Genomic DNA, 26,935 nt, shown 5'->3' with positions numbered 1-26,935 from the left:
TCTCTCATTCTCTCTCTCAAATAAATAAATAAAATCTTTAAAAAAAAATAAAATGCAGGAGGCAGAACAAATGTGGGGAGGTATTGAGTTCCACTTTACACAGAGGATGTTTTACTGCCTAAAGAACACTCAGATGGGCTTCTGAAGTTCAGCAGAGAGTTCAGGGTTAGAAAGAGAGGTGTAGGGGTGCCTGGGTGGCTCAGTTGGTTGAGTGTCCGACTCTTGATTTCGGCTCAGGTTGTGATCTCAGGGTTGTGGGTTCGAGCCCTCGTCAGACTCTGCACTGGGCTAGGCGTGGAGCCTGCTTAGGATGCTTTCACTCTCTCTCTCTCTCTCTCTCTCTCTTTCTCTCTCAAAGGAAGGAAGGAACAAAAGGTAGCAGAGAGGGAAGGGGCAAGGGAGATGCCTGCTCTTTGTCAATGATGGGCCCAGGGGTGGGCCCTGGGGGCAAGGAGACATCCTCTTTCTCTGAAACAGGAGGTCTGGCTCTAGAGGGTGGTGTTGGAAGAGGGTCGGGGACACGACAGGAGGCTCCATGGGCAAATGTGAGTCGAAGGACCCAGAGTAGAAATAATGGGTGGAATTGGCAATAATAATTCCCAAATAGTGGGGATCATACCGTGGGATCGGAGCATAGGGTCAGAGGAGGGGATGCTGGCATTTGGTTTCAGAGGAGGAACTGTCCTGGTGGCACCAAAGTCTGTACATCAGCTGTTCCTCCAATAAATGTGTTCAATACCAGCTACCTCCACAGGCTTTGGAGTCAGGCCCACTTAGGTTCAAGGCCATTGCTGCCGCCAGTCGACCTTAGGCAAGTTACTTAATCTCTGTCAGCCTCATCTGAAAATGAGAATAATAGTACCTGCTTCATAGGGCTGCTGTGAAGGAGAAATGGAATAATACATTTTGGGCAGCCCCTTATCACCTCCTGTCTCTGAGATCTAAACCCTCTAACCCAGAGGTGGCCCCCTGCAGCTGTATTTAGATAGTATAATTTGGCTCCTTGAGACTGCACTCCTGGGAGTAACATAAAATTTGGCACAAGCTTCTGATCCTACCTGCACTGCCCATGTTTCCAAAGCACAGCATGGCAACATGGTAGAAACCTTATGTTGCCTCCTGTCTTAGCAGGTACTGTGTCCCCACAGCCAGTGATTTTCCATTGCCGAGAAACCGTTGTGCGTGTGCGTGTGTGCCATGCCCAGCCAGGGGTGAGCAGAGCTTCCTGTCAGCCCGTTCCTAAGTCAGATGGGCAATGAAAAGAAGTGGACCCAGCTCTTTCCCTGATGCCCTATGACCTCAAGGATCAGATACCCATGTCAGTGGCACAAGGGCGGAGAGTTCAGTCATCATACAGACCAGGTCACACCATGCACTCTCACTCTGAGGTCAGGTTCCTTTTTGGGCTACGGTATTCATGGAGGAAGCAAGATGTTTCATGCTTCGAGGGGTATATCCTGTCTGAGTGTGAGTCTGAGCTCTGGCAGTCTTACGTGCGAGTCTGGAACTAAGAGGCAGCCAAAGGTCTAATGAGGAAGTGGAAGGGGGCCTAAGCCCTGGGTGGGGGCTCCGGAAAACTGACCCCATGGAGGGGACAGAGGCAGGGCATGTCTGCACCTCCTGGTCACCTCTTTAGGTGTCTTGGCTTCTCTGGTAGTTGATGGGGGGGGCATCAGGACTCTCATGGGTTCCCCAACCCCTCTGTAGCCCACTGCAGCCTGCTGCCCTGGGCTACTCTAGAGTCTCCACTTCTTATCTCTTCCAACGGAAAGAAGGAACCCACCTCCCACATGGCCATCTCTGGTCTGAGGAAATGCAGGGTCAGGGGTGTGTGGCTAAGGAGACGTAGCCAGGGGCAGTGACATCAGGCACCCTCCCCCTTCCCTTCTTGGGTCGTGGTTACCCAGGAGGTGGGATGAGAGGGATGGCCACAGTTGTATTTTACAGACTCAATAGAAGATAAAGCCTTTAATATATATATACATATATATTTTTAAAATAAACCTCAGTAGATCTTTCTTCCCCAAAGATACAGCCTTTAGAAAACTGTGGTCCCTGTGCCTTTGTAAGATACAATTTCAGAAAAGTATTTCCACAAAAAAAACTTTTGTTCCTAAAAATGATTGATGTTTGGTAGCTCAATATCAGTCTGTGTCTGATTCCAGAAACTGTTGCCGGCTTATCTGAACAAGCCTAAAGCCTTGAGAAATGCCTCTCATGTCCAGCTCAGTCTCCTCCCCACCTGCTGTCCCCATTTGCTCCCTCTGGGGTCTGTTGGTTTCAGTGCCTCTATCTGTGTCTCTCCTGATGTCATCCCTAACATGTCCGTCTGTCCCCACTCTGCCCATTCGTGTGGTGCCTGTCAGCCTCTCAGATGTCCACTGGAGCATCGGGAAGAACAGGAGGTCTGTGCATCTGTCCTGTCGGGTGAGCAAGTTGTGGGGCTTCCTTTTCCCAGGAATAGTTGCTCTTGGGATGCTTTCCAGGTCAAGGTTACCTGGAGCTGGGTGGTCCGGGGCACAGGCCTATCTGACCTGGTCTGTGCTCAACAAGCAAGAAGTGGCAGGCGAGGGTCCTGGAGCCCAGGCCAATCCCTTCAGGAGGTGTGCCTGAAGACTCCATATCCCAGGGGAAGAGACAGGTCACGTGTAACCTTCGAAGTCGGTGCGCTAAGGGACTGAGAAGAAAGAGGGACTCCGAGCCCTGAAGACGCCGGCTCCTGCTGTTCCAGCCCACACAAGGTCAGCCCTCAAGCGAGGCTGTAGCTGGTCCTCCTGTAAAAGGGAAAGAAACCAAAGAGACAGATGAGGGCGGAGGGGGACTGTGTCGGAACACGGACCCCTATGGACGTGACAGTGGCGCTCCCCGCCTCCCTAGCAGCTCCTCCCTCCCCCACCCCTAGAATAAAGCTACAGCCCCTGTTTTTCGCCAAGTCCATCCAGCAATTCCCTATCTGCGTGTCACTCCGAGTGTGCGTGTGGCCTCAGTGTTCCTGGGCCAGAGATTGAGCCATCCACACCGAGAACGAGGGGCCGATGACAGTGTCACTTCCTGCCAATCCCGTGTGTTCCTCTGTGTGGATGTGCGCTGGTATTGGTGGCCTCCAAACAGGCGGCCATGTGCTTGTGACAGCTGCCAACCCAGACGTCCTGACACTGCGGCACCAGCATGGCCTTGGCCTCTGTGCTGGGCTGGGCACGCAGAAACGAATAAAACCCAGCCCCGGCTCCAAGATCCCCACAGTCCACTGGGCAAGCCAGCCGGCGGGCCTCTCAGCCCTGGGGAGCAGGATCAGTGCCCTGGAAGCCGGGAGAACAAGGTTCAGGGCGCAGCTCGGCACAGTCTGTGGGGGAAAGAGTAGAAGACCCAGCTTTCGGCTCCCAGGCGGGAGGATGGCGCCATCACAGGAGGAGGAGGCCCATGGGGAAAGAAGATGAGTTCAGTAGTTCAGGGCTCTTTGAAAGTGACTCCATGCTTGTGGGACATCGGGTGGAGACGTGCCAATGAGAGCCAGACACGTGGATCCGGAACTTGAAGGGAGTCCGGGGGTAGGGGCAGCTTTAGGAGTCACGAAGCACAGGAGGGGCTCGAGATCAAGCAAGTGGACGAGGCACCTGGCTTTATGGAGAGCAAAGAGAGCAGGGCCAAGGGGGGAGCCCTTCCATACTACAGCCAACGGATAATCGAGAGGGGGGAGACTGAGAAGGGACGTGCAGAGCAGCTGAAGAAAATCCAGGAGGGGGCGCCTGGGTGGCTCAGTCAGTGAAGCATCTGCCTTCTGCTCAGGTCATGATCCCAGGGTCCTGGGATCAAGCCCCGCATCGGGCTCCCCGCTCAGCACGGAGTCTGCGTCTCCCTCTCCCACTCCCCCTGCTTGTGTGTGCTCTCGCTCTCTGACAAATAAGTAAATAAAATCTTTAAAAAAAGAACGAAAATCCAGGAGCACCCAGGTGGCTCAGTTGGTTTCAGCTCAGGTCATGATCTCAGGGTCATAAGATCAAGCCCCGTGTTGGGTTCCGTGCTCTGCGGGGAGTCTGCTTCTCTTCCTCTCCCTCTGCTCCCCGCCCCCACAACTCAGGCTCTCACTCACTCTCTCTCAAAAATAACTAAATAAATCTTTAAAAAAAAAGGAAAAAACCCAGGAACATATGGCATCACCGAAGAGTGATGAGTCTGCAGGAAGAGTCTGCAGAGGCAGGAGCGTTCGACTGCGTAAATGCCTCAGGGACAACTGTGGACCCGTTAGTCAGTCTCACACCGGGGCACGTTTGTGCGTCCCTGGGTGTTGGTACCCTGCTGTGTGTACCCATGTGCATGGGGTGCCTACCTCTGAAGACTCTGCCGGCGGGAAGGGTCCTGGCTGGGCACCTTTGGAGTGGGGCCAACCATGAGGATGCACAGACCGGTGAGGATCATGCAGGTGGGCACGACCCCGATGAGGACCTTGAGGGTCACCACCACTGGCTCCGCCTGCTTGCAGGCTCCTGCCTCATAGCCCGCAAACCTGGAGAAAGAGCATCCCACGCACCCAGCTGAGATCCCAGCGGGCCTGGCAGGAGGGGTCCCCGATACCCCACCCCCACATTGCCCTGAAAGTAGGCGTCATCTCCTGGCCAGATCAGCTTAACCATAGTGGAAGAGAGAGTTGAGGGAATGGGCTGGCCAGGGAGCTCTGACAGAACTGAGAATGTGGGGAGCTGGGGCTTCAGGAGGGTCACAGCCCCCAAGAAAGTCCCCTCTCTGTCATGGGTGCGGAGAAAGCCAGGGCAGGTGTTGCCCTACACTCTCTGAAGAGCAGACGAGCGGGTGGCCCCTGGCCACTAGGGTGGAGGACCCTGCTTTCTTCTTCCCACCCTACTTGTTCGTTGCTCGTTCCTCTAGAACAGCCCAACCCTGGGACTCACTCCAGACTGAGAGTGGAGATGCCCAGGGCGCCTGCGCCAGAAAGCTTGGTGAAGAAGACATAGGATGAATAGAAGATGGTCTCTAGGCCTGGGCCATGCTGGTGCTGCTGCTGGAAGGCATCCACCACATCTGGAAGCATGGACCTGGGGGAGAGGGCTGCAGAATTACCCCTTTTATCCCCTTGATAGCCACCAGCCCGAGAGCTCTCTGGGGACAGAGAGCAAGTCAGAGTCATCCTTGGGTTCCTGCTGCCCAGGACCAGGACTGGCCCACAGAGAGCCCGGCGATAGCCCCTTCCCCCAACACAGCTGCCCACCATTCCTGCCATCTGGTGCCCTTCCAGGAGTGCTCCAAGGATGGAGCTGTTGGCCTCCATCTCCTGCAGGTGGGACAGCCCGTCCCCAGCACAGGCTGGGCACAAGGGGCCTGGGGCAACAGGTGGATGTGAAAGAGGGCACACCCACTAGGAAGGACGTGAAGCTCCACATCCCTTTCCCCTCACCCAGCCTACCAGGGTAGCAGCAAGGACACAGCAATGCTCACGCCAGATACAAAGGCCACCACATATGCCACAGGTGCAGTGGGCACAGCAGCCAACAGGATTGCAAAAGGCACCATCATCTGGGGAGACAGATGTGCCAGCTGATCCTTCCACCTGCCCCTGACTTGCTCGTTCATCCCCACACTCACCGGTCTTTACTTATAACCCCTGCGCCTGGTCCTTTGCTAGGGCCTGAAGACACAAGCAAGTACAGATCAGTCCTGCCAGCCCTCAGGAGGCTCCGGCTCCAAGGCCACCTCCCTGACCCTGCCACCTTCCCTGTAGCCTCCCCCCAGGCCTTGCTTCTTGCCTCACTCACACAGATCCCGAAGGCTGAAGTCTTCTTCCCAAATCGTTGTAGGACCCACTCCCACAGCGGGGTGCTCAGCACAGCCGAGACCTATGAACAGACAGAATCATCCCAGCCCGGACTGTGTTGCCAATGCCTTAACCCACCCAGGTTCCAGAAGCCCTGGCTTTTACATGGGATGCTCGACCTTGACTTTGCACCCTGGTTGGAACCAGTGGCTATGAACTTCATGGCCCCAGCCTCGATCCCACCCTTTGCTGGAGTGCAGGTGACTAAGATCACAGAGGAGTCCAGAATGTTGACCGGAATTCTGGCTACACGTGTCTTGTCAAGAACCACACAGGTCCCCAACTCAGGTCGCTGAGGGAGCTTGTCTCCGCCATCCCAGGACCACTCACCAGGATGGTTAGCACCACGCTCTGGACGTGATCATGGAGCCGGGACGCATGTGTACAGAACAGGACCAGGTAGCTCTGCTCCACCTGAGGAGGCCAACAGGAAGTGGGCATGTATCGGGAATGGCAGGAACTCAGAAGTCAAGGCCAAGGCCTAGGTTGCACGCCTGGCCTCTTCTTTGGGACCTCAAACACCAGTTGCTGCCATCATCATGCATCATGCATCATGCAGTCCCCTCCCCCACAAAGGACACTCAGCCCCGAAACAGGTATAACTACTATTCTTAGTCCATGCTCTCCCTTTCCCAGCTAGTGGACCTTACTACCCAGATTTTGTCAGCTGCCTGGTGTCTAGGCCTTGACCCTTCCTGGTCCCACAAGCTCTATCTGGGTCTCTCTCCTCCCTGCACCAGACTCTCTGGAACCCGTGCCAGCCACCATTTCTCTATACTTAAGCCTAACTCTGGTTGGTGGAGCTGAGAGGCGGAACCTGAACCTACACAGGGTCAGTATGGCCAGAGCCAAGGCCTAGAGGTACCTGAATGGCTGCTGAGATGAACAGGAAGGAGATCCCCAGCTTTAGGTAGGGCGGGTGCCGGACAGCGAGGCCCAGCCCAGCCAGGAAGCTCAGGCCTTGGCCTGAGGCTGGGGCAGAGGAGTCTGCAACACGGGAAAGTAACACTCGGGCTTGGCAGAGTTCAAAACCAAAACCCAGGCCCAAGAGGAATCCTGTCCCAGCTCCGGCTTCCCACACTCTGACTGCACCCCCTTACCTGGTCTCTCCTTCACCCCGAGGCAGAGCAAACCAGTGCACACGGGGTAGGTCAGAGCAAGCACGGCGGCTGCAGTGGAGTAGAGACGAGTCTGTGGGACAGGACAGAACTGGGGTGGGGGTGATGTCTCCAGCCTACGGAAGTGGGGGCACCCAGGGCAAGAGCACTTCCCGATAGGGCAGAGGGACCCTCAGCCCAAGTCCAGGGATGCTGGGTGCCTCTCCTCCCAACCAGCAGAGCAGGAGATGGAGATCTCTGGGCCCAGAACGGCCCTTCTGCTGCCCCTGTGCCTCCTGCATGAAGAGGAGGGCATCCATGCCACCAGAGGTCAGAGCCCCTCCTCTCTCTCTTTCTCATTTTTTTAAGGCAAACATTCATTGGTAGCACTTCTGCATGCTAGACCCTGAGGTTACAGGGATGAATATGTGACTCCTGTCCATCCCTAATGAGGGGCTTCGGGTGTGGAAGACAGACTCACGAGCAGACAGCTACAGCACAGTGGAGGGCATGAGAACCCAGATAAAGGGCGAAAAGAGAAATGGTGCTACCTGTCGTCCAGGGGAAGATATCTGAGTAATAAAATCCATGTAGGGGCGCCTGGGTGGCTCAGTTGGTTAAGCGACTGCCTTCAGCTCAGGTCATGATCCCAGGGTCCTGGGATCGAGCCCGGCATCGGGCTCCCTGCTCGGCGGGAAGCCTGCTTTTCCCTCTCCCACTCCCCCTGCTGGTGTTCCCTCTCTCTCTGTCTCTCTCTCTCTGTCAATTAAATAAATAAAATCTTTATAAAAAAAAAATCCATGTAAAGACATGCATGGGAGTAACAGTCACCTGCCCAGGCTGAGGCTGTCTCTGGGGAGGGAAAGGAAGAAGGAGGTGGACAGGGCCTCCCGTGGGTGGGCTCCGCACAGTTGCACAGGACCCCACATTCAGGAGGGAGCTGTGGTAGGCCTTAAGGCTCTGCTCTCACTGTCTTGAAACGCTTGATCATTTTAACTCTGAATCTGTGTTTTGTAAGTGAAGCCAATGGGACGACACAGCAGGAGCTACCTGAGGCTTTGCGCCTTGGCCCACACGAGGCTCCACCTCTAGGGGTGGAGTTCTCAGCCTCCTGCTGCCCATTCCTTTGCACTCCAGGCCAGGCCAACCCAAGACCACTGTCACCCCCAGCTAGAGAGTGACCTTTGGGGATAGGGCCTGTGGAGACCTGAGTGGGGGCCTAGGCGTACATGGGAGAGTCCATCTGGGAGGGGCAAGGCCACAACCTTCTGGCCCTAGGCCGGCAGCCATGATGGGTCTGAGGGCACCTGGGTGGGGCCGCTCATGCACCTCGACCCAAGCAATCCCTTGGTTAGGGCAGTGGGCCATGGGAAGGAGAGACTGGCTTCCCTGCTCTCTCTAGAGCCCGGCGTTTTCATTTCGCACCGTACATGGGCAGAATGTGTCTGCAGATGTATTAGTAGCTGGCCTTGCAGATGGGTCTGCGGATGGATACACAGGACTTCACTGTGTGGGTGCTGGGCCATGATGTGGTATTAGTCTCACATCATCGATTCTCAAACGCTCGGGGCGGGGGGGCAGAATCCCCTGGAGGGCTTGTTCAAATATAGACCGCTGGCCCCTTCCCCAAATTTGTAAAGCACCAGTTATGGGTGGGGCCCAAGAGTTGGCCTTGCTAAGTTTCCGGGTGATGCGGCTCTGCTGCAGCTGTTGCCCAGGGAGCACACTTTGAGAACCACAGCTGTATATTTTATAAATCTGAACTATTTTTTAAATGAGCAAAGAAGAATGATGCAGAGAACACTGAGGAGAGGCCCCGCGCCGGAGCTGCGGAGGGGCAGCCTGGGTTGGGTCCTGAAGGTGAGCGCCAGCCATGTTGGAACTCGTTTACAGAGTCACCCCGCCTGGCTGGAGGCTGGGGTACCGTGTGGGAGGCTGATGCGGTGCTGGGGTGACCGGGAGATGTTGGGGATGCAAGGTCCAGAAGATCTGGGGCCCAACACGGGCATCGGCTTTGGTAATGGGTTGGAGTGGGGGTAATGGCTGGAGAGGGAGGAGTAAGTGTTGGCTCCTGGGGTTCTGGCGGACAGTGCTACCGTTTGCTTAAGGGGAAAATAGCTGAACTGGACGGGTAACATAGATGCACGTGCCTTAGCTGCTGAAGAGAGAGGTGGTTTGCCGGGAGAGGAAGGGGGACTGCTTCCAGGTTTCCCTCGTGCGTGCACACCGGGGGTGAGGCTGGGGAGCAGGGCCCCTATTCAGGGCGGGGTGCGACGGGCCACGGAGGGGGGCGTTACCCAGCGCGCCGCAGGGACGCCAGACCCTCTCCCCTGCCCCTGCCTCTGCCCGTGGCCCTTCCCCACCCCTCTCCCCGCCTGCTGCTCTGCGATCTGTTGCTTCCCGCTGAGAAGGCGCCCGGGCGGAGAAGCGGGGTCGGCCGGACGGAGGACGCGGGGCGGGGAGCGGGTGGAGAGGCTGATAACGGCTGGAGGAGCGGGAGGGAGAAGGCGAGCGACGCCTCCCCGCGGGGGCACTCACCGCGTCGGGGGAGACGGCGAGCGGCCCGGCGAGCGCCGCGTCCTCGCACCTGTGCGGCCTGTGGGCGCCCGCCACGATGAGCCCGTGGACGGCGGCTCCCATCAGCGTCCCCGCCATCTCCATGGTCATCCCTGCGACAGAGCGGCGCCGGGTGACGGGCGCTGGCCGGCCCAGGGGCTGCGGCGTCCCCGCCCGACCGCACGCCCGCACTCACGGTACGCCGTGGCCGAGTCCCGCTCCCTCGGGCAGGGGGTCAGCAGCATGGTGAGCGCCGCGTAGGGCACCTGGAAGAACTGCGGACGCCCGGGCGCCGGGCTCAGGCTGGCCCCCCTCGGCCCCCAGTCCCAGCCCCGCCGCCCCAGGCTGGCCGGTCCCGGCTGATGCCCCCAAGGCCAGAGGGGTGAGCAGGGGGCGGGCAGTGGGTCCCTCGGGGCCACCTACCCTCTCCCCTCCGCACACACTTTACAGTGGCCACTGGCCAGCAATGGGGTTCCAGGAGTCCAAGCCCCGGCCCGGGGGTAGGGGTGGGGGTGGGAGCACCGGCTTACCGTGGCCAGGGCCTGGAACAGGCAGTAGAAGCTCGTGTACCAGAGGCCCCGCAGGCTGGTGAAGGGGGGCAGGAACCACAGGAGGAAGTAGGCCACGGTGATGAAGGGCGTGCAGCCCAGCACCCTGTGGAAGCAGAGCGGGCGTGGAGGACCAGGAGGGGGGACACGAAGGGCAAACCTGAAACAACCACACCCTTCTGGGCCTAAGTCCTCTGCCCCGAGCAGGAGCCCTAGGCTGGGGCTGCCAGGGTGCTCACCATGGAGGAGGAGAGGAAGGGGTGGCGGATGGATGCCCCGGCAGCCTGGGGTGTGGGGCCACTCACTGCAGAGCTCCGGGGCACCTGGGGATTGGCGTTGCCATTCCCTGTATCCAGGGCCCTGGAGCATCAGGGAGTCCTATTTCCTTTGTGAGGACTTCCAAGACCTCCAGCCCACCCTGGCCACACACAGACCCCTGGATCTAGGCCTGGGAGCCTAGGAGGCTTTGTGCAGCCCTGTGCCTCCTGGTGACGGAGAGCCCCCAAGAATGTCTCTGAACTCCTGCATGGCTCAGCCTGACCTAGTCCCGTGACATCACCTGTTACCGTCTTGTCCTCTCACTGTCCCCAGGGGTTTCCACTAAGAAGCAGGACTGTGACAAACACAGTGGCCGCAGGCCAGGGTTGGAAGCCAGGACCCTGAGGACCGTGGGGCTGCTCACCAGGGCATGAGGTGTCCAGCCCCTGTCCTCCTGCTTCTGCTGATGAAGTACCCAGCCACAGGGTCGGCAGCTGCCCCAGACACCTTCCCTCCAAACAGGACAAGTGACACCTGGGCAGCAGAGACCTGAAAAGCACAGGTGGAGGATGGTTGAGGCCTGGCGGAGTCAGAGAGGGTGTCTGGGCCTGCCCACCTGCCAGGAGAAAGCGCTGGGAACCTGGCAGGGGGCAGAGCCGCTGTGTAAAGGTCTATGGGGTCTCTTTCCCAGGACACAAATCCAGAAGGCTCTGGGACACACCTGAGCTAGGGAAGAGAGGGGCAGGGGAGGGGCTGACAGCCACAGGCTGGCATGTTCCCATTACCATTCCTGCCCAGTCGCTTTTGGAGAAGGCTCGGGGACCCTCATCTGTGCAAGAAGGGGGACAGAGGTAGACTTTTCGTTTCACAATGACAATGTTTTATTCATTTTTCTGATTACATAAATGACACACTCATTATAAAAACATTCAAACAGTACAGAAAAATATTGAGCAAAGCTCATCTGAAATCCCCTCACCCTGAGACAACTGCCAGAGCATTTTGGTGATCACCCTTTCAGGCATTTATTTATGTGCATTCATAATTTATAATTTTACATAAATGAGATCATATCAGTGTCTTTTAACAAAATCATGGGTACTATACGAGAAATCTTTTTTTCTGCTTACCCTCTCTCCTCCACCATCCCCTGCCATAGGCAACAGTAACAGCCTGTGAATATCCTTCTGTAATTTATTTTCTTCATGCTTGTATTTTAATTATGTAGAATCCCATATTTACACAGACGCATGTACCTACATATATGAGGCATGTCTTTATTTCGGTAAAATGGGATCAATTTGTATACTCGTCTCTAAAAGCAACTTCTCTCACTTGACAGTGCATCATGGAAATCCCTCCAAGTCAACTGATATAGATCTAGCTCGTTCTTTTGAATAACTACACAATCGTCCATTATGTGGATATTACACAACTTATTATCCAACTACTTCTATACTGTTGGGCATTCATATTGTTTCCCCATTTTTCACCATAAACAGCCTGCAATAAACATCCTTAAGGGGGTTGCCCTCAAAGGCATTTGGCTTACTGTCAGTTTGGGGACAGAAGTGCTGTCTATCCAGTGAAGTACAGGTTGGGGAGGGAGAACTGGGTACCAAGGAACATGGGAACAGGGGGCCCTGGGCTGCTCCCCACACTCACCTGGGCCACATCGAGCAGGAAGAGTTGCAGGTAAAAGGCTATGGCGCTGGAGGCCACCTGGTTGGGGATCCCCCCAATGCCATAGCACACCTTGGTACAGAAGGAGAGCTGAGCGGCTCTGCTGTCCTGAGGGGAGACATAGGAGCTAAGCCCCCCACCTGCGCCGAGACACAACAGTTCCCCACATCCTCCTGAGCCTCCGTAAGCATCCTGAGGTCCCTTGAGGGCTTTTCCAGTAACCTCTCAGTCCTCATTTGTCCTAAATCATCTTAAAGGGAAGTGAGACAAAGAGGGAAAAATTAATCCTAAGCCATGACCTCTCAAAGATCCCACATCCCACGGGACAAGTTCTCCCTATTTCCCTCTTAGTGCTTCCCCCTCAGTTTGTTTTGTTCTCTGAGTCAGCAAGTCAGAGTGAACTGAATAAAGCACTGTATTTCTCGAAGCCTCCTGTGTCAAACAGAATATTCCTACCAACTTCAAGAGTTGTCTTGATGAGCAAATGAAGCTGAATGTTATCTGGTCCAGAAGCTGGCTGTTAACTGTTCAGGACTTCGGCCAGTCCTCAAACCATTGGCAGCCTGAAATCAGCTGTGGTGAATTTATACCACAGGAATCAGCAAACACTATAAATCAGAATTGCTTTATTTTTCTGGAGACACTGTTTACTAGCCCACCACTGAAATAAAGTAATGTTCATGACTCCAAATGTGTGTGTGTGTGTGCGCGTGCACACGTGTGCATGTGTGCGTGTGCATGGAGATAGATATATATCTCATAAGCCCTAAGTTATCCAGCGAACTCCAGACTGGAATATTCGACTGCCTACTCACAGACCCACATGGTTGCCTAACAGGCATTTCAGCTTAGCATGGTCAAAACAGCTCCTGATTTCCATCCACTGCCTAAACCAACTCCTAACCCTATTGTCCCTAGTGCATTAAATGGCTCCAATGTCCAATGTCCACTCAGCAGCTCGGGCCATAAACCTAGGAGTCCTTGATTTCTCTTTCCCAATTTCCCCACCAAATCTATCAGTAGTCCCCTAAGTGGCTTCCCAGCTTCTGCTCTCATTCCCCACTGTCCACTCTCTATCCAGCAGCCAAGGTGATCTTTTCATAACATAAATTTGATGGTGTCTCGTCTCTGCTTAAAACTCTCCAACAGCTTGCCACTGCAGTTTGAATACGATTCCAAGTCCTTCCCATATGGCCTACAGGGGCCCACCCTATCAACCCCCACCTCACTTCGGATTGCTCTCCTCAACCTTGGTGGCTTCCTTGCTATGCCTCAAAATGACCATGCCCGTTGCTGCCTCAGGGCCTTTGTACTTCCTGTTCCTTCTGTCTAGAAGGCTCTTCCTCTGAGTCTTTGCAGAGCTGACGCCTTGCCGTTCAAGCCCGAATCATCTCCTCACAGAGGCCCTCCCTGACTACCTGACTCTCTCTCTAGTGCACCTAATACCTGATACATTCTCATTTATTTCCTGCCTCTCCCCACGAGAATGTAAACTCTGAGAGCATGTGCTATAATTTTTTTTCACCACCATGTCCCCAGTACCTAGAACCATGTGTGGTATACAGTAGGTGCTCAATATGTATTTGTTGAAGAAATAAATGTCATGAAGACACTAGGTAAAAGGCTGTTTCTTCAAAAGATGGTGGGAATCCTTCCTTTTGATCCTTTGCTTGGGGACGAGAGGGGGAGTGGAGAGGACTATGACTTCACCCATTTTAGTATCTTGCAGGACACCCCAGATGGGCCCTTCTAAAGGGAAGTTCTTGCCAGATAAGGGTTTATCATAACCTTTGCACACTCTTCCTAGCCCGCAGAAGAAAACCACACACGAGGCAGGATGTCATCTCCTTTTCTGACATTTGTGTGAACATTATTTCAATTTCCAGAAATTGTTAATAAGAGGCAGAATCCAACATGATAGCGCCACCCCACCCCATGTGCCTCTTGTTTCCCCCTAAACGTGCCTAGCAAGCTTCTGGCACAGAGAAGTCACTTGAAAGATTGAGAAATTCCGGCTGGAACTACTCTCAGAGCCTTGCAGATGACAGTTTCACCTACTTAAATCATAAGCCTTTCACATTTAACCGAGCACAAGTTTTAGCGTTGGACTAACTTGGATTCAAATTCTGTCTGCCACTTCTAGCCGTGTGATGCAGGGCAAGGTACCTCACCGGGCCTGAGCTTCGGTTCCTCGCATGTAAAGCCGGGTGGAAAATACACCGCAGAGGTCGTTATGAGAATAAATGCTGGCACTTCTTTCGCAACGTCAGTTTTCCCTCTTGCCATTCATCTCCCCCTGAATTTCTAAATTTCCCTGGGAAATGAGAGTCCCCAGGGGGCCTCCCTATCTCACTTTCTTTCTTGGGGGCCACAAGCCTTTGCTCTGAGGTGTCTGACAGGAAGCACTGAGTCGACAAAGGGAATCCAGGTGCTGAAGTGATGCCACAGACAATGGATGCGTTGAGCAGGGAGCAAGCGATGGGTCTTTGTTCAGCACAAAGCTCAGCAGTCCTACCCCTTCTCGCATACAGCCACCCTGGCCGGCTTGTGCCGGCCCCATCCACGCAGGGGATAAGGAAGGCCTGAGGACACCCCTGGCTTCCCACCTGCCCTCCACCCTCACTGGGGGGCCTACTTGCCAGGAAGTCATCTCTGGGGGCAGTCTGCAGGAGAAGCCCGGGGCCAGGCTGTGCAGGGCTAGCTGAGCCCACACCACGTGCCAGGAGACTGGGGAGGGGAGGCAGCCCCCCCCGCCACCGGACACACACACCGAGAAGTCCTACCTGCCCAGGGTGCCCGAGAGCTCTGGGAAGACCTGGACTGTAGCGGGCAAGAGCTCTAATTTGGGAATCAAGAACCCAGAGACTGGCGCTGGTCCTGGCAACCTCGCTGAACCAATGCAACAAGTTACTTCACTTGTCTAGGACTCAGTTTCCCAACCTGTTCTCTCTCGGGCTCCCGAGTATCTCGGCCTCTCGGCTGTCCACTGTCAAAGTCCACTAGCGGGGCTCGGAAGCCTGAAGGCTGGGGCCAGCGCCCCTTTCCGCCGCCTCCCTCGCGCAGCCCCGGCTCCCCCCTCGCCCTCGCCCTGGGCTCACCGAGCTGCGCTCCGAGGTGCGCGCTTCCGGCTGGGGCGGCGGCGCCTCGTCCACGGGGGCCCGGGGCGCTCCGGCGGACGCGGTCATGGCGTACGGCAGCTCCGTCCGCGGCCGCGGCCCTGCGGCGTTATCGCCCGGCCCGCGCCCCGGCTTCCGCGGGGAGGGCGGCTCCGGGGGCCGAGTGGGCGCGGCGCGGCGAGGGGCGGGCCGCGGGTAACGCGGGGGACGGCGGGGAGGCTCGAAGGGCTCTGTTCCATTTCCCCCGAGAGCCCGAACTCGCCGGGGGGTGGGGGTGGGGGGGGTAACGGCCGGTAAGTCCCTCGGGACTGCTGTCCTGGGGGCAGGTCCCCGAGGGAGGGAGAGCCGGCGCCGGTTCGCGCTGAACACCCTGCTAAATCCTCGCAGGTGAAAACCCGCCAGATCCATTTATTTGAAAAACGAAGCAATAGAATTGACTTGTTTAGACTATGGCTGAAAAGGTTCACAACCTACATTTGATACAAGGTGCCTGAAACACACATTGCCCAGCCTCTCGCAGATGAGATGGGTGTAGCCACGTAACTCAGTTCAGCCTGTGAATGAAAGCAGAGTAGCGTACATGCAGTTTGCCAGAAAAGTCCTTCAAAGGGAAGGGGTCACACGGCACACAAAAAGTAACCGAAAATGCACCAAAGACCTAAGCGTAAAGGCTAAAACTATAAAACACCTACTATAAAACACCTCGAAGGGGCGCCTGGGTGGCTCAGTCGTTAAGCATCTGCCTTGGGCTCAGGTCATGATCCTAGGGTCCTGGGATCAAGCCCTACATCGGGCACTCCGCTCAGCGGGGAGTCTGTTTCTCCCTCTACCACTCCCCCTGCTTGTGTTCCCTCTCTGTCAAATAAATTAAAAAAAAAAAAATCTTTAAAAAAAGAAAACAGGAGCAAATCTTCATAACCTTGGGTTAGACAACTGTTTCTTAGGACACAAGTTGGACTACCTAAATGAACAGTTTTGTGTTGCAAACCATCCAAGTGAAAAGATGACCCACCAAATGGGAGAAGTATCTGCAAATCTTAAAGACTGGTACTGGAATATATAAAGAACTCTTACAACTCAACAATAAAAGACAACCCAATTTAAAAATGGGCAAAGGATTTCTATAGGTATTTCTCCAAAGATAGACAATGAGCACATGAAAAGATGCTTATGTCATTAAGGAAATACAAAATTACAAAATACCACACCACTGGATGCCTAGGATTAAAATGGCCGACAGGAACAAGCATTGGGGAGGGTGTGGAGAAATCACACCTTGCTAGTGGACATGTTAACCGGTGGAGGCACTATGGAACTCTGGCTCTTCAGAAAGTTAAACCTGGAATCACCTTATGACCCAGCAATTCTTCCTAAGTATATACCCTAGAAAAAAACATGTTCACACAAAAACTTAAACACAAATGTCCGTAGCAACATTATTTATAACCCAAAGTGAAATCCAAATGTCCATCAACTGATGGGTAAATGTATATCCATACAATGGACTAGTATTGTCCAAAATAAAATGTATATCCACACAATGGACTAGTATTGTCCAAAATAAAAAGAACATGGATGAACTTTGGAAACCTTAAAAGATGCAAAAACCATATATTGTATGACTCCATTTATATGCAATGTCCAGTATAGGTAAATCTGCAGATTTTAGATTTGCGGTTGCCTAGGACTTTGGGTAGAGAATGAGTACAGGGCTGAACACAGGATGAAAATATTCTAAAGTTAGATTATGATGGTGGTTGCACAATCCTGTCTACACTAAAAGCCACCAAATTGTACACTTTAATTCGGTAAATGGTAAGGTGTGTGAATTATATCCCAATAAAGCAGTTTTTCTGTTTTTTAAAAGGAAAGGTGTGTGCTTCTTCCCACTGGATGGAATGCAGATGCGACTAGTGCTAGAGCAGCTCTCTTGTGGCCTTAGGTTAAGTGCTGGTATCAGCAGATGAACAACACATGAGTCTGAAGTTTTATGAAGTTGATCTACCAGTTCTGAATTGCTTCCCTCTGGACTTTTGCATGGAAATAAATTTTGTTTTGTAAGTCACTATTAGTTTAGACTTTTCTGTCACAGCTAAATATAATCCTAAAGTGTATGCTACCCAGTCTAAATCATTTTCTATGCCTCAATTATTTTTTCTAAATAGAGTTATAATTGACATATAACAGTATACTAGTTTCAGGTGTACAAAGTAATGATTCAGTATTTGTATATACTGCAACTATGCCTCAATTCTTTAACCTATAAAATGGGTACCTCCTGTTTTCTTGATTGCAGCCTTATCAACAGTGGATGGATAATTAGATAATGCATGTGCTAAATATTTAAGTGCTTGGAAACAAACTCAAGCTGAAGTTTCTTTGGATAATCTACTTTTACATACATAACTTTATAGCATTTTTAGGTCTGGAAGCACTTCATTCCCAATATTTGTACTTTGCTGCATATACTACAATTTTAAAATTTTAAAAAGTAAAAAAAGAAACACCGCATCTTTTTTTTTGCCCCCTGCACAAAAATGTAACTAAAAGGCATTTGTCGCTAACAGCTATTATTCTAGTTAAAATGATGCTATGTTCTGAACGTAATTTTTAAAGACAAATACGTTAGACGTCAATAGATAAAATAGCATTACAATAACCAAGAAGCCTTTTAATTAATATAAAACACTGATTCACTTAAAAATACCTGAAAGGATGTACACCAAAATGTTATTAGTGGTTATATTATTTGAAAGGTGAAATTGGTGATTTCAAGATCATTCCAGCATTTTACAATTTTCTACAATGAATATGAATCATCTGTGAAAAAAATATTTAAAGCAAATGACTAAGAGCCAAATATTAGTCTATTGAATAAGCCACTTGTATCTGAAGATTTAGTGTGATGAGCAATTTCTTAATTAAATGGTTTGTACTTAGAAAAAGAACAAAGAAGTAAACCCTACCAAGGAGTCTTCATGCTAGTTCAACTCAGGACACAAATGGTTTTTAAAAAAACCTACCTCTGAACATGTTCACACAAAAACTTGAACACATGGTTCATAGCAACACTATTTATAACCCAAAGTGAAACCCAAATGTCCATCACCTGATGGATAAATGTATTAAAAATATCACATTTTAACATTTCTGAGGATTACATAAAGTAACACTGATTAAAGTATCTGGCAAACAGAGGGCACCTAATAAATGCTGATTCTCAAACTGAATGACTTTGCCAATACCAAATAAAAATAACAAATGAACCCAGATGTAACTATTGTATAAGAAACAACTGTGGATTATTTCACAGATCCTTTTAATGAATTATTTCATTCTTAAGACAATAGTTCTTTAACCGTTAGCAAAAGCTTGCTTTAAAAATAAGGCACTGAAACAGATGCATAATACCGTATTTTCAACACAATGAAACGTAATGAAAAATGTTCTGAATGAGAAAAGTATATAAAATAAGACCAGTTTTACAGCCTGCATAATGCATAGTAATTTAACCATTAAATTAGAATCTGTAAAACTAGAAATGTACTTCTTGTATCAGCCTTAGCAATTTTTCAAGAAACTGACGGGTTTTGAAACAACTACATAGTTGTATTGTATTCTACACCTAAAATGTTTGGTTATTTTCAAGTTTGCCTTCCCTTGCCTTGCCAAATTCAATTTACATTTTCTAAAGTCAGTATGTTTTACATAATCTACACCTTTAATTAACAACTTTACAATTTTGAACTTTTAAAGTAGAAAGTTTTATCAGATGATTCTCATTCTGAAAACCTCTGAGAATATTATTCACATTAATGAAGGTATTCACAGTTACAAAAAATAAAAGTTATTGCTGACAATGGGTCTTTCTCCATAGGAATTTCTCATTGGGGTGTATTCTACATGTACACACAAGAAAACCTCCAATGTACCTTCTGGATAAATAATTATAAACTGGAAAATCCACAAAGGAGGCCTTTTTATAGGTACAAGAAAAGTATTTCCAATGAGAAGCCCCTTTATAGAAATATATTTAGAATCACATAGACTATAATTATGCAAATTAAATTATACAATGCTTCATGATAGGCCTTTAGGAAACATTTTCTTACAGACTCTTGAAAAATATATTAACAATCATCTTTTTATATCTTAAAGTGCTCAATGATTTTTACCACCCCCTCATTTTAAGAATGCCATTATGTCTCACAGAGAGGGCTCTACTACACAGCTGTAAACATAATGACAGTATTTTCTATTATGTATCTGTTCATTTTTCAAAGTAAATGACAAAAGGAAAAGGCTCTTTTGCCCTGCCTCTCTTCCTGATAAAAAGGCTTCTACCATGTGAAAGGCTGGGAGCTAGAAAAGGAAGCAGTCTTAATATGGACCTCAAACAGAAGATGCAGCTTATAAACCAGGTCATCTAGTTATGTGCATTTCCCTTTTGTTATTCCTGAGCTTCTAATGAAAATCTCATTTAAATGTTCCAGCCTCCTCTCAGCTGTGCTTAGAGGAGAGGAAGTATAGGTTTATATTATGATTAATTAAGAGTTAAGGGGAACAGTCTTAAGAACCAACTGTGGGAGATAAAGGATAAAACTTAAAGGTCTAGAAGTCCCATTTCAGGGGAGAGTCTTCTTCCACTGTTTGTGGTGAAGCACGCAGGTTTATTTTCTTAGGGTGGAAGCATAATGCAGGATTCCCTGAACACTGGTTCTTCTACTACATACCTTATCACTTGAGACTACAAATGCAGAGATCTGGGACCCATCCCAGATACAATGAATCAGAATGTGTATGGTAGATGCCTGGAATAGACATTTTGAAATGCTTCCCAAGTGATTCTAACACTAAGATTTGAGAATCATTGTAAACTGCTTCGTGAGAATGGTTCCTTCAAGAGGTCCGTAAAGTCAAATTATTTTCATAACCAAACTAAGACACTATTTGCTCCCCCCCCATTTTCTCATGAATATACAGCAGCATTTACTAGAGGCTACATGTGCAATATCACAACAGATTGAATGTGGAAGCAGATATGAGATTCCATCTGTCTTCTTTAAGTCAGACAGTAAAGATAGTTGCAAAAAATGGAATACAATGCCACTTTTCTCAGTAAATTTTTTAGAAAATGCTTTTCATTGAAATGTGGTTTATACTAACAGGTGCTTATTATTTTTAATGAATATTTTATAAATTTTTATTTTCAGTATCATATATATTATCCACATAAACAAAAGTTCTTGAGACCAGAGTTTGAGAAGTGCTCTTTCCAGCAGACACCCAGTGCCCTGTGAACATTACTGCTGGTAGATATGGCTACTTAGTTCCTTGGCACATTCAATGTAAATTTTGCTTTAAATAAGATTCAATAAATAATTTGCAAAAAAAAAAAAAAAGCTTCTTAAACTTGTCTTCAGGCAAGGGAATTCAATCTGACAGTGAAGTACAGAAGTCTAACCAGTTCAGATTAAAAGATTAAGATACAAAACATGGTTTCCTTGGTGGCATCAGAATGTAACAAATAATCCTTTAATGTATACCCAGGTTGACTCTAATATATGGGATAGAAAACCATACTTTATGTGATGCATTTAAAAAATACTAAATAGCAATGTGCCAACACAAGCATTAGATTCTAAGTGAATGGTAGCAAATGAAAGGCTTACTCAAAAATGTTAGCTAAAAACAAATCCTTAATTTTCAAAAGAAAAAATAAGGGATGAACTCGGGTTCCTGGACAGAAAAGAAATTTTTAAAAATTACACTTCTTGAAATGTCAAAATGTGAATAGGCAGATTAATATTGACATTGTACTAAGCTGCACAATTTTATCCTTAAAGTACATTTTAGATTCTGTGCCAAAATAATGAGTATATCTTGCCATTAGAAAATAAAAATGGTGAACACTTGGAGGTTCAGGCATAGCTGTGGTGAAAGAAGTTCCTTCTAGCCTTCTGACTGTATCTCAGATGTAAAATAATTACATTGATGTTTTTTAACCTGTCATGTATAATTTTCTTAATATACTGCTATTTAAAAAATCTGAGACAGCTAACATCTAAACAAACCACTGCTGGTTGGGAATATTTGAATGATGCTGTGAATACATTTGCTAATTTATACCACATTAAGATTCTATATGATACAGCGATTTAATATATCTTATTGCTGAATAACTGGTATTTGAAAATAAGTATAGTTTTCTTTCTGAGTAGTCTTTTGGAAAAAGTGCATTGAATATAGTTTCCAGTCATAGTTCACTTTCCTAACTTGTACCTATTTAAAAATCTTCTGATCAGGAGGGAGTTAAATCATGCCCGAACTAAAAGTCCAGCGAATCTGACTTCCTTTCCCTCATTTTGGTTTGCATGTTCATTTACAACCATCATTTCTCTTCAAACTTTCCACTTAATGTATCAAAAATCAATGTTATGAAAGTTGTCTAAAAGGTTCAGCGGTTTTTTGGAGTCTCTGAATGACTACAGCATTCTGTAAATCTGCTTCTTCCAATGTGAGTGTTTCATCTAGCAATTTGAGGAAAGGAAGAGCCGTGGCCAGGGAAAAGGGAGGACTTCTTTGAGATCCTTGGTATTTTTCGATGAAGTCTTTGATGTGGCTTATCCTGTAAAATAGCACAAACTATTAATATAATTTTATGAAAACTGGAATTAAATTAATGTAAGATAATAACTTGAAGATAACCTATCTAGCTATGTTAATACATAGAATAGTCAAATTATGACGACAGAACTAACCATTTGGGCTTTTTAAAGGTTGACCCTGGGTAGTAAGGAATTACTATTAATTATCTTCAGTGTGACAAGGGTATTATGGTTACATTTTATTTTTTGTTTTAAATTTAATTAATACACATTATTAGTTTCAGAGGTAGAGCTCAGTGATTCATCATATATAATGTTATGGTTACATTTTTATAGAGTACATCTCTTTTACAGTTATATTGAAATATTTACATAGGAAGCCATACGAAGTCTAAGACTTCCTTGGAAACAGTTCAGTGGAACTGAGTGCGGGATCGCTGTATCTTCTCTTTTGTTTGAAGTGCGTGTGTGTGTGTATCTGGAAGTTCCTGTAACAGAAATTTTGTATGTCTGTATCTGACTGAATGGATCAAATATGGTCCCACTAGTAATATTACACACACACAGGCTATATCTCTTAAATACCAGGTCATGCTGTGTTTCAAACACAATTAGGAAAATTCTTAACTCAGTGTAGGTAGAATTTCAGTTAGTAAAATCAACATTACAATGTGCAATTTTGGAGGTAGCTCAAAGTTATGTTCACCTAAATATATGTGTATGTATGTAGAGAGAACGCATGCAGAGTTCATTACAACTAAGATGCCATTGATTTGTTGTTTTTTTTTTAAGATTTTATTTTGAGACAGAGAGAGAGAGAGAGAGCACAAGAAGGGATAGGGTGAGGGGGAGAAGCAGACTGCCGAGCAGGGAGCCCGATATGGGACTCGATCCAAGGACTCTGGGATCATGACCTGAGCCGAAGGCAGTCGCTTAACCAACTGAGTCACCCAGGCGCCCAAGATGCCATTGATTTTTAAGACACATCATTTTATGTGTTGCTAAAAAAAAATCCAGATTATGACAAAGTATTTTCTTAACACTTAGAATGTTTATATTTATTTTTTTTTAAGTTTTTTTTTAAGATTTTATTTATTCATTCATGAGAGAGATAGAGGGGGGGAGAGAGAGAGAGAGAGAGAAGCAGAGGGAGAAGCAGGCTCCCACGGAGCAGGGAGCCCGATGCGGGACTCGATCCCAGGACCCTGGGATCATGACCTGAGCCGAAGGCAGACGCTCAACCATCTGAGCCACCCAGGCGCCCAGAATGTTTATATTTATTGAAAGCACAATTAACTTAATTTCATGTAAACATTTCTCAAATTAAGTATGTGCTCCTATTAGAATAAAATTGTTAAGCCATTCCTAATACTTGAACATTGTTCAGACTCAGATCCTTTGAATCACTTTTGATTCGGTCATAATTTGCTATTTTTCTTTTCTTTCTTTTTTTGAAATTTTATTTATTTAAGAGAGAGAGACAGAGAGAGTGAGCATGAGCAGGGGGAGAGGGAGAAGCAGGTTTCTCACTGTGCTGGGAGCCCGATGCGGGGCTCGATCCCAGGACGCTGAGATCATAACCTGAGCCGAAGGCAGATGTTTAACTGACTGAACCACCCAGGTGCCCCTGGTACATATTTTTCAATATAATACCAGCCCTCTGTATTAATAGGTGTGTTGGTGATAAAGAATTTCTTTAAAAAAGATACTCTCTCTTGAGATTTTTTTTCTTCAGCTGATACTTGTTCTGCATGCTTTGAGGTAGATGCCAAGACAAAGATAATTATGTAATGATTGCCATGTAGCCAACCATGGATTTTAGGATAAACCCCCATTTCAGAGAGGCTAAAATGTGAAAAAATGTTTAACTCAGAATTAATGAAATATGCCAAATCACGAAAAGCAGAATTCTCCCAATCAATTCACTAGAATTCTTTAATTGCCACTCTATTAAACCTGTGTGAGTTGCCAAAAAAGTCTAGGACACAGTCTCATGTATTATTTGGATACCAAAAGTTGGGATAATGAAAGGCTAAAGCTAATGGCAAATAATATAAATATAAAAAGAAAACAGTAAAGATTAAAGGAACCATGCAGTAAAAAAAAAAATTTTTTTTTTTTTTTAAAGATTTCACGTATCCAGGGCGCCTGGGTGGCTTAGTTGGTTAAGCGACTGCCTTCGGCTCAGGTCATGGTCCTGGAGTCCCGGGATCGAGTCCCGCATCAGGCTCTCTGCTCAGCGGGGGGTCTGCTTCTCCCTCTGCCCCTCTTCCCTCTCATGCTCTCTATCTCTCATTCTCTCTCAAATAAATAAATAAAATCTTTAAAAAAAAATCCTATTAAAAAAAGATTTCACGTATCCATTTGACAGAGAGAGAGAGAGACAGTGAGAGAGGGAACACAAGCAGGGGGAGTGGGAGAGGGAGAAGCAGGCTTCCCGCCGAGCAGGGAGCCGAATGGAGGGCTTGATCCCAGGACCCTGGGATCATGACCTGAGCCAAAGGCAGACGCCTGAAGACTGAGCCACCCAGGCGCTCCTGTAGTAAAAAAAAAAAAAAAAAAATTTTTTTTTTAAGATTTTATTTGACAGAGAGAGACACAGCGAGAGAGGGAACACAAGCAGGGCGAGTGGGAGAGGGAGAAGCAGGGTTCCCGCCGAGCAGGGCGCCTGATGCGGGGATCGATCCCAGGACCCTGGGATCATGACCTGAGCTGAAGGCAGAGGCTTAACGACTGAGCCACCCAGGCGCCCCTGTTTTAAACGTATACTGTGATCTCTATGTTGCCATTAAGAGAATAAAAAATGCAAATCTAAAAAGCTGTAAGAGGATAAAAATAATAAGTACACATTAAGCTCAAAAGGAAGCAAGCAAGGATGAATAAAGAATAAAAAGGGGCACCTGGGTGGTGCAGTCAGTTAAGTGACCCACTCTCGGTTTCCCGAGTGGGGCTTGATGATCAGAGTGGAGTCTGCTTAGAACTGTCTCTCCCTCTGCCCCTTCCCCCAACCCCAGATAAATAAACAAATCTAAAAAAAAAAAAAAATAGGGGCACCTGGGTGGTGCAGTCATTTGGGGACCTGACTCTTGGTTTGGGCTAGGGTCATGATCTCAGAGTCATGAGCTTCAGCCCTGTGTGGGGCTCCATGATCAGCATGGAGTCGGCTTCGGATTCTCTTTCCCCCTCCCACTTGTGCTCACTCTCTCAAAAATAAAATAAACCTTAAAAAAAAAAAGAATAGGGCGCCTCGGTGGCTCAGTCGTTACACGTCTGCCTTCGGCTCAGGTCATGATCCCGGGATCCTGGGATCGAGCCCCACATTGGGCTCCCTACTCAGCGGGGAGTCTGCTTCTCCCTCTCCCTCTGCCTGCCGCTCCCCCTGCATGTTGTGTGTGCAAGCGTGCTCTGTCAAATAAATAAAACCTTAAAAAAACCAAAAAAATAAAAAGACATGGGGTAAAGAGAAAACAAACAGCAAGATGGCAGCCTTAAACCCAACTAGTTCAGCATATTATATAACAACGTAAAAACTGGACTAAACATTCCAATTTAAAGACAAAGCGTGGAAGGTGGTGCCTGGTTAGCTGTATGTCAGAAGAGCATGCGACTGAGTTTGAGCCCTGTGTTGGGTATAGAGATTCCAAAAAAAAAATAACTTAAAAAAAACAAAACAAAAACAAAGCCTGGGTCACCTCTGCTGTGGACTGAGGCGAGACGGTGACCATCGCACAGGGCAGCAAGTTGGGTTAGCCAGAGCCCCAGAGTCAGCAGCAGCACAAAGAAGTTAAGGCAGCTGAGCCCAGAGAAGCAGTGGCACCCCTATGGATGGCGGGTTCCTGAGCCTGGACTCGCCCACCTATCTTGCATAAGAACAGAGCAGAATATTGGCCTCAATCCAGTGGTCCAGATCATTTATGGTGGAAAATTTAGATTTGATTATTTCTGGGCCATTCTGCAGTGTGATGAAAGAAGTGCATGTGGTTTTGCTTGTGTTTTTTTAAGATTTATTCACTAGAGAGAGTGAGCGAGCGAGGGAGTGCATGGGGACAAGAGCAGGGCAGGGGAAGGGCAGAGGGAGAGGAAGAGACAGAATCTCCAGCAGACTCCTCCTCACTGAGCACAGAGTCCTATGCGGGACTCGACCCCACTGCCCAAGATCATGACCTGAGTCAAAATCAAGATTTGGACGCTTAGGGCGCCTGGGTGGCTCAGTCATTAAGCATCCACCTTCGGCTCAGGTCATGATCCCAGGGTCCTGTGATCAAGCCCCTCATAGGGCTCCCTGTCCAGTGGGAAGCCTGCAGAATCTCTCTCTCCCACTCCCCCTGCTTGTGTTCCCTCTCTCATTGTCTCTCTCTGTCAAATAAATAAATAAATTCTTTAAAAAAAAAAAAAGATTTGGACGCTGAACCAACTGAGCCATGCAGACGCACCTGAAGTGAATGAGCTTTTAAACTAACCAGAGAATGCTACTGAGTTAAATGCAGCCAATTATACAATGTGGCACCTTCAGAAAGTTCTCTTAAAGTCACCTCAAAATGACTGACATGAGGAAATGAACTACATCACTACAATATGTGAGGAACAGCCCAAAAACTATGAAGTTTCCATCTGAGGACCCCGAATTTATTGCTGATACTCTTAATCAGGATGCAAAGAATTATAGCTGGCAATATCAACAATGGGTTATTCAGGAATTTAAACTTTGGGATAATGAGCTGCAATATGTAGACCAATTTTTTTTTTAAAGATTTTATTTATTTGACAGAGAGAGCAAGCACAAGTAGGGGGAGCAGCAGAAAGAGGGAGAGGGAGAAGCAGGCTCCCCGCCGAGCGGGGAGCCCGATGTGGGGCTCGATCCCAGGACCCTGGGATCATGACCCGAGCCGAAGGCAGACGCCTAATGACTGAGCCACCCAGGCACCTCATCGTAGACCAATTTCTTAGGGAGGATTTGAGAAATAACTGTCTGGAACCAAAGATACTTCATAATTTCTAACAGTACTGGTTATATTGGAGAGAAAAGTCCAGTACACTCCGCAAATGATCAAACTAATACCACATCATAAAAGTGCATGCAGCTATTTGAAAGGGATTTTACAGGACTGTGGTCTTTCCAAATAGCCCAATCTACTAAATCAGTTACTTGATTTACAGCCAAGTCACAGGTCCCCCTAATTGCCTTTCTCGTGGACATCTATAAAGACATGCTAGAAAACCAATGTGACAACAAGGAGGGCATTCT

The 26,935-nt window shown here is 48.4% G+C and overlaps 2 protein-coding genes across 5 annotated transcripts in view; both read right to left on the bottom strand.

The window, feature by feature from the left end:
* Positions 1–1,963: 1,963 nt before the first annotated feature.
* On the bottom strand, positions 1,964–16,551 carry MFSD2B (major facilitator superfamily domain containing 2B). Of its 2 annotated transcripts, XM_027621379.2 has the most exons (14): positions 15,065–16,551; positions 11,949–12,074; positions 10,708–10,832; positions 10,008–10,131; positions 9,674–9,752; positions 9,460–9,590; positions 6,925–7,015; positions 6,690–6,811; positions 6,155–6,238; positions 5,766–5,846; positions 5,417–5,526; positions 4,905–5,048; positions 4,328–4,504; positions 1,964–2,774 (listed from the first exon to the last, which is right to left on the bottom strand). In XM_027621379.2, exons 1-14 carry the CDS (start codon positions 15,488–15,490, stop codon positions 2,750–2,752), a joined length of 1,845 nt encoding a protein of 614 aa, XP_027477180.2. In that variant the 5' UTR covers positions 15,491–16,551; the 3' UTR covers positions 1,964–2,749. The 2 variants fall into 2 exon arrangements, with proteins under 2 accessions (XP_027477180.2, XP_027477181.2); XM_027621380.2 differs by lacking the exons at positions 1,964–2,774; positions 5,417–5,526 and having other exon boundaries at positions 4,350–4,504.
* A 1,259-nt stretch (positions 16,552–17,810) lies between these two features.
* The window catches only part of UBXN2A (UBX domain protein 2A), a 41,959-nt gene continuing 32,834 nt past the window's right edge, over positions 17,811–26,935 (bottom strand). For all 3 annotated transcript variants that reach the window (XM_027621382.2, XM_027621381.2, XM_027621383.2), the window contains one exon: positions 17,811–21,710. In XM_027621382.2, coding sequence (XP_027477183.1) covers positions 21,518–21,710 — 193 coding nt within the window. In that variant the 3' untranslated portion in view covers positions 17,811–21,517. The remainder of the gene's footprint in view (positions 21,711–26,935) is intronic.

The sequence above is a fragment of the Zalophus californianus genome, chromosome 8 (assembly GCF_009762305.2).
Source record: "Zalophus californianus isolate mZalCal1 chromosome 8, mZalCal1.pri.v2, whole genome shotgun sequence".
Taxonomy (NCBI): domain Eukaryota; kingdom Metazoa; phylum Chordata; class Mammalia; order Carnivora; family Otariidae; genus Zalophus; species Zalophus californianus.
The sequence above is the reverse complement of the archived record's forward strand: the minus strand, read 5'-3'. Positions and strand labels throughout refer to the sequence as shown.

What these genes read in the sequence shown, in the direction of transcription:
- MFSD2B (XM_027621379.2), bottom strand. Translation starts at nt 15,490, where the DNA reads ATGGATCTGGCGGGTTTTCACCTGCGAGGATTTAGCAGGGTGTTCAGC. An exon ending in TCATCTCAGCAGCCATTCAG is followed by an intron (nt 6,239 to 6,689) that starts GTACCTCTAGGC and finishes TGGCCTCCTCAG; the next exon opens with GTGGAGCAGAGCTACCTGGT. An exon ending in GCGTGGTGCTAACCATCCTG is followed by an intron (nt 5,847 to 6,154) that starts GTGAGTGGTCCT and finishes GTCTGTTCATAG; the next exon opens with GTCTCGGCTGTGCTGAGCAC.